Raw genomic sequence first — 7746 nt, forward strand, 5'->3', positions numbered from 1 at the left:
CAGAAATAAGCAATACCTCAGGTAATGAAGGCCCAAGATCCCTCAATTCCTCAGAATAAAAATCCTGTATTTTCACCAGAAAACTGGGGTTTAAAAGCACATTTTGAAACTGCAGTATTTACAATAAAAATCATAGCCTCAAATGCCCATTTTTGGAAATACTATTGAAAATAACTGAAAAAAAAATTGAACTATAAAACTCAAGAAAAATAAATAAAAGAAAACAAAAGAAATGTATAAGGTTAGAAATAAATTTTTTAAAATTAGAAAATCAAACAAAAATAGCATTTGGTAAAAATTATGAACTGATTCTTTGAAAGGACTACTAAACTAGCTAAACCTCTGACAAGCCTCAGGAAGAAAACCCAAAACTAATACGAACAATGTTAGGGCAGCAAAATAGATTAAATCAGAAATGAGATTTTTTTTTGGGGGGGGGGGGGGAGATATTTTTAAATTTATAGAAAAATGCCAAGTACAACTGTATGCCATTATGCTGACCGGAGAAAGAAAATCTGCATAGTCCAAAGACTGAAAACTCTGGAAGAATGCGGTTACTCAGGAGTATAAGCAGGGCATGGGGGAGGGGAGCAGAGAAGGATCACTTTCACTTTTCACTTGACACATTCTACAGTATGAATATTTTATGAAAAGAACCTATAATATACAAACTAATATCATACACACACATATTTTTAGAGATTGGGAAGTATACCTAAAAACTTACACTTTCTGCATAACAAAGTAATTCAGAAAGCTTCTTGCTTGAAGGAGGGGAATGATTACTGCATTGTATACAGGACTGTTCTGAAGTCTGACTTGATGGATTTTTCATCTTTAAATTGAAGAAACGTGACTTGAATGGAATTGCAGCCTCTGTGTCCATACTCGGAGTACGAGTTATATTCTGTAGTGAAGTAACACTTTCCTTCTGACAAAATTCTACAACAGCATAAAGACCCTATGCCAAAATCATAAGGAAAAACAGAAGACATCTCAGATGGATATATTTTACATAGTATTTCTGTTCAAATTTCCAAATGATTATCATAATACTAAAAACGATTACAGATAATAGACTTCTAACATAGCACTGGTTTTAATCATTAGAAGCAGACTTAAAAAAGGAACAATACGGCAGCCTGGGTGGCTCAGCAATTTAACACCGCCTTTAGCCCAGGGCATGATCCTGGAGACCCGGGATGGAAGCACACATCGGGCTCCCTGCAGGGAGGCTGCTTCTCCCTCTGCCTGTGTCTCTGCCTCTTCCTCTCTGAAAACAATGATGAAATAGAAAATCAAAAGGCAAAACAAAAATCCCCGTCCCCCCTGCCTTTACCCCTAAAATAAGAGACTACTTATTCAAATAATGGAATTAGTCAGTTATAAACTACTTCTAATTCTATAACAATGCCATAAAGATTTCTATTCTCAGACCAAAATATCATTAAAGAAATTTAAAGAAATCGGACACCTGGGTGGCTCAGGGGTTGGGTGTCTGCCTTTGACTCAGGGCATGATCCTAGAGTCCCGGGATTGAGTCCTGCATTGGGCTTCCTGCATGGAGCCTACTTCTCCCTCTGCCTATGTCTCTGCCTCTCTCTCTCTGTGTCTCTCATAAATAAATAATTAAATAAAATCTTTAAACAAAAAGAAAAAGAAAAAGAAATTTAAAGAAAGATGTAAGGTATCAAAAGAGAATCTAACTTTACCATATTGCAAATAACCAATGTTATTTTCATAATGATATGATACTATAATAATAGCAAAATAGCAAAAATGCATATCTATCTTTCAAAAGCATAAATGTTAGATGATTTTCAAATACTTACAAAGCTCTCATAGAAGAAATGATTATTAATAGGTCCATGTTGGGATAAATATTTCAGAAATTTTTTTTCACTGATTTTATTTGGGCAATGTATTAAAACAGTTCGCTGTGCCTGTTCGCGTCTTTCTTTCTGCAACTCAGAGAATTTCTTTTTGGGAGTCCTGCCTTCAGAGTCTATGAATGAGACAAAAACATTTCCAATACACACACTCACAAATATAAAATTTAAAGCATACTTTGATAAGGTATATAAAGATTTTTTTTTAAAAAAAAGGGTATATGAAGATTTTATAGCTGATTAAAACAATTTTATCCAAATCTCATCTTCTTTCTTTTTTACCTGTATAAGAATAACGCTATACTACTTTCAATTTTCATTTTACCATTCTCTTGTAAATATCATTACCAATGTCCACTTTCCTAATTTTGATTTACTGTATTCAATACACAGCGCTGCAAAGAGAGATAGCCACAAAATTTTAAAAGCAAAATCAGGAATGTAGTCACTCACGTAACACTTCCCCAAATATACACATACAAAATCTGTATAAGCTGTAACATTCCAAAGCCTAAAAGAAATTATTGTAAGCCTAAGTGTAATGAGAATGAGTTTAGAACTTTAACGTATTAAAGTAAGTTATTATAGTTTTTCTTTGTCATAGGTGTTGGTCTGGCTGCAACAATTAACAATGAGTTACCAATTATCATGTGCTGTGTGTCACAGGGAAATCAAAGAATTTAAAATCCAGTTGCTGCCCATAAAAAGTTCATGATAATTTTACTAATGAAATACAGGGTTATTTCTTTTCTCATTAAAAACTACTTCAGGGACGGGGGGTTTTACAATCACAGGAAATGAAGACAAGAGCTGTGACAGTCAAGAATTAGATATTAATAATTGACCACAAAGGAAAGAACAACTAAGTATAAAGAAAAGGAAAATCATTCAAATTCTTAAGAGCATATTCAAGCCAAATACTGAATTTTACCAACTCATTTTTTTTTCTCTAGATATTTAACTTCTAGTTGGGTGGCTTAAAAATGATTCTTTTAAAAGTCTGAAATGGTAGATTCTAGAAATTATAAACCACCAAGTCTGATTATCAATGCCCTAAAGAAATTCCAAAAAAAAAAAAAAAAAAAAAAAAAAAGAAATTCCAAAGAAGTTAAATAGTACAGAAAGTAGAACTGATATATATGGAAATTGGCAGATGCTTTTAGACTCCTCTTCTTTATTTCATAACTGATGGATCAAGAATACTACAAACACATTACACCTTAATTTCAGCAAACTCCAAGACATCCTCACAGACCAGACAAACAAATGTGCGTTAATGCTAGTTAACGGCTTGCTGAACCATAAACTCTGCTCATTAGCACAGGCCTGGAGGCAGTCTCTGATGGCACACCACAGAACTCTGGCTCCTGACAGAGTACACGTTCCCAATAAGTGATCAAACAGGTACTGAACACCTTTCCTACATTCACTGTACCAGATGCTGAAAACACATCTCTTAAATAGGGGTCTACGTCTCCATTCTGAATGCGAACTCTTTAACATCAATCTCCTATTTCAAGGCTTGATCCCTAAACTGGTCTTACTCACACTAGTCGTCTTCTCAGGCCACTATTTGGTGCCAAAGCGATCTTTGTAAATTAACCTTTTTAAAAAGTCTTTGACCTCCCTGCTTCAAACCCTTCAGGAGCTTCCCTACTGCATCCAAAATCAAGTCTATATTCGACAGTGTGGGTACAGTTACTGGCATCTTGTCCCACTTCCTCTTCAGTGTCAATTTCTACCATTTCTTCCTTTTGCAGTTGTTCACTTAAGGTACTCCACATACAATACTACCACATACTGTGAACTTTTAAAGCCTTCCAGTCTCTGAGTGGAACGCCCACCTCCTCATTTTCTGCCTGGAAAACTCCCAGTCATCCTCCCCCCGCTCTGTGAAGACTTCTGACTTCCCATGGTAGAACCTTCTCCACCTCTGTATTACCTTCCTTCAACATCTGTGAAAGAAAGTAATTCGTGGTGTTGTATTTACTTAATAATATGGAAGGAAATCCATCTTCCATACTGAAGATAGGGACTACTCTTATTCACTTTGATCTCAGTCTACTAACAGTCCTTCCAATTAGTCCATAGTTCCTTCTTTTTTTTTTTTTTCTGATACAGGCTCTGCCTAGACTACTTCAACCACTTTTCCCTATGTAATTACCACCTACATATTCTTGTCTCTGGTTTTTACTGATGTCCAAGTGCTTATTGTAAAAGTAAAGTCAAATTGTTAAATTTTATTAAGTAAAAGTATAAATCTTTCCCCAATTCTCTGCCCCTAATTACATCCAACCATTAAGGTTGGTATTTATATTTCCAGATATTTTTAAGGCATATGTAAACATATACGTTTGTATTTCTCCACAGATAAACGTTTTTTACACAATTAAAAATCACCAAAATTATACTATACATTCTGTTTTACAATATGCTTCTAAAAACTTAATACATTGGGGATATCTGTATCTGTATATTTCCCTCATTTTTTAAATGTAATGTAGTATATTGTTAATTTATCATAGTTTAGCCAATCCTCTGCTGATAAATATCGAGATGGCTTTCCTTTCTTCGCTATTACAAACAATACTGCAGTATCACCTGCATACAGTGTTTGCACTTTTGCAAGTATATCCCTGCAGCTGATCACTAGGGAAGAGAAGAGACTGAATTTAGAGAAGTCTGATAAAAGATGAAGAAATGTGCTTGAGAAGATGGAGAGGTAGAACCCAAAGCATTGACAGCTCTCTGGCCCCAAACAGTAGGCAGGAGTGATGGGGACAAGACAAAGTTGTGAAGGAAGGGACAAAAAGTTCAGGTAGTTTAAGTTTATTATCTCACAAAAGGCTTATCAAATCTACAAATGACACAAAGTTGAGAGTATAAAGTAGTAAGTGCTAATATTTTAGGACAGACTCAATTTATGGTCTTTATGACATAACCTGGTGACCATAAACTTAACACAAGAAATAAAGACTTAATACAGTTCTGCATTTTTAATTAAAAACAACATAAAGATACAATGACACAATGGGGGAGAAAATTAACCTAGTAGTAGTTGCATATAAGAGGCCGGGAAGAAGTTCAATCTGATCAAAGCTCAAAATCAGTCAAAGACGTGTCTTAACTTCTGCATTGTGGATAGGGAGAGAATAAACACACTAAAGAACCAGAACACCTGGAGAGGAGTAGTAAGATGTCTAGAAACTGACAGAGAATTACTGTAGATAAAGTGGGATTTACAGCCTGGAAATAAACTAATGAGAACCCAAATGCTGTCTTCAAATATAACAGTGAACCCTCCACTCACCCAGGACTTCAGTTTTCCAAGTACCTTCACGTATACACTCTATTTCGAGTCCCACAATAATCTTTGAAAGAGTGGGTCTCGTTATTGGTGAAAACACTACACCAGTTTTTTCCAATAGTCTAGATAGCCACTTACAGAATTAATCTGTCCCTTTTGTTCTAGCAACAGCGTATCCCTGCTTGTAGAAAACTGCTCTGTGAAGTTGCAGGGGTATCCTACCTATAGCACTGACCCTCAGCCCATTAGATACGGCTAACGTTATCATACCATTTTGGATAGCTCCTCTAGGTCCAAAGGGTGCGGGGTGGTGGAGATGGGGGAGTTGTGATAAATCAAAAGCTCTTTCTTAGAACTCTTCAAATTCAGGTAAAAGATTATATTTTATTCTCCTTTCTGGAGAAGGCTACAAGCAAGTAAACAGGAAGCTGCTGGCGGCCAGGCCTTCAAGTACACGAATTTGAGATAAGGAGGCCACCAAACAACAGCTGAGGAAAATATCGCACATTGGCCATATCCATCCAGCTGACCTTAAACTCTCTCTGGAGTTTGGTTAAATGAGTGGAGTTGGTATATCCTCCCCCCATACTTAAGCTAATCCAAGCTAATTCTGTCACCTGCACGCAAAAGATTCCTGAATAATATACTGTATATTCTTACTCTTAGAATCAAGGTTCTTTTCTACTACTGAAATGAAAGCTAAGTCAAAACTAAGCTCATTTTAGCTCATTACAAACATTTTCCAACCATTAGAGCCTGACCAAAAAATGGAATTGGCTGATTTATGAAATAGTGTGCTTCTTGTTACTAGAAAACATTACCGGAAATGTTCTCCAACAAGTTTTCACACTAAGTGGAAACCTCAATTGAAAATTTCTCAAGTTCTTTCCAATTACAAAATGTTATGCTACTGACTCTAAGGTGCAGTTACCTTCTTCTCTTTTTAAAAAGGAAAAAGAAATTCGGACAAAGATTTTGTTAGGCACCACAAGAGTCTCTGAATACTTAGCCAGTTATGATAGGAAATGAAACATGTTTCCTAAGAAAAACAACAAAACTGTATGAAATGAGGAGTATAGCCTTGGAATCAGGTTTTTCCCTTACCTTTGCTACTTAATTATTTAAGTTCGAATTAGCCACTTGGACTAGCCTACTTTCTCATCTATAAACTGCAGTAGTAACTGCTGCCATGCCAACTTTACAAAGTTGTATTTCTCAAAGAGCGTAAGAAAAAACTCCCAAATTTAAACCACTTATACGGATGTTAAATCACAATAGCTTCTTTGGCAGAATCCTTACTCAAATTTTCAGTTACTCAAGAATTTTTAACAGAAGCAGCTTCTACCAAATACAATCCAATCAGGAGGTTAATGAAATATCGTATTAAGTAACAATCCTCACTCCCTGTCAACATGAATCTTTATTTATACAGATAAATATGATGAGAAGATCAAGCCTACCATTTATTTTAGGGGGGAACATTTTACTTTTTAGCCTACTATAAAAAACATCCCCAGAAATAATTTCATCTCTTAAAACGACCGTCCCAAGAAATGACCGAAATCAACATTTTCCTTAACTTGATCTGTGGTCTAAATAAACTCAGCAACATAACCTTGCACAAGTTACTTAGCTCTTTGGGCCTCTCTGTACACCTGGTAGGTGGAGACGGTGGACACATTCATTGCTAGATTGTTTTAAACACTGTAAATAAGACACGCGCAGCTCTTGGGTCACAAGCGGGTTTCAGTAATAGCAGGCTTCTCAATACACAGAGAAGCATATAAATTTAGACCGTCTGCGGGGCAGCAGCGTGTGCCGGGGAATGCAGATCTGTTATGAGGTCATCAAAATAACCCAAAGAATAAAGCAGACGGCAGTCATTTCCACAGGCGGAACCCTACACTTGGGAGCCGCGACTACTGTTATTCATTAACACTTCACTGTACTCGTCCTCCATCAACTTGTAAAATCAGATACATTTGTGATTGAAGCAAGTGACGGACGTATGGCATCACTGCTGTCACTGGGAACGTCACCTTGACAAATTAGAAAATAGTAGCAAGCCGTACTCTCGGCCTGAACTTCACAAACATTAAAATAGTGTCATCACAGTGCACACACATTCTAAAAGAAACATCACCCCCCCCCCCAACACACACACACACACTACCACGAGCCATGAGCGTTCCCCTGATGAGATCAGAGGACGGGACACGGCCTCACCCTACCGCCAAAGGCTCCACGGCCATAAGCACAAGCCACGAGCTCGCCCGCGAGCCCAGCCTCTTTCCCCTTCCCTCGCCCGCCGTGGGTCGCGGATACAGAGCAAGCCGAGAACGCGGCGCCATCACCTGTCTCCACACTCCTTGAAGACTGCTCTTCTCTCTTAACGTCTGCGGCCACCGTTCCTGGACAACTGAGAAGCCTGTGGGTGGCACGCAAGACTTGACTTCTCTGGGCACAGAGGAGTAAACGGGCCAACATCCCCACGCGGCGGGCGGCCATGGTCAAAGCAGCAGAAGCAGCCGACGAAAGGGCACGGGCTCC

General features: G+C 37.6%; 1 protein-coding gene across 1 annotated transcript in view; it reads right to left on the reverse strand.

Moving 5' to 3' along the window:
- MTPAP (mitochondrial poly(A) polymerase) overlaps positions 1-7746 on the reverse strand; it is a 29175-nt gene extending 21429 nt beyond the window's left edge. The window contains exons 1-3 of the mRNA XM_077896960.1: positions 7551-7746; positions 1833-2005; positions 728-961 (exon numbers count right to left, since the gene is read on the reverse strand). Of these exons, the coding sequence (XP_077753086.1) occupies positions 728-961; positions 1833-2005; positions 7551-7704 (561 nt within the window). The 5' untranslated portion in view covers positions 7705-7746. The remainder of the gene's footprint in view (positions 1-727; positions 962-1832; positions 2006-7550) is intronic.

Source organism: Canis aureus, chromosome 5, assembly GCF_053574225.1.
Source record: "Canis aureus isolate CA01 chromosome 5, VMU_Caureus_v.1.0, whole genome shotgun sequence".
Lineage (NCBI taxonomy): Eukaryota > Metazoa > Chordata > Mammalia > Carnivora > Canidae > Canis > Canis aureus.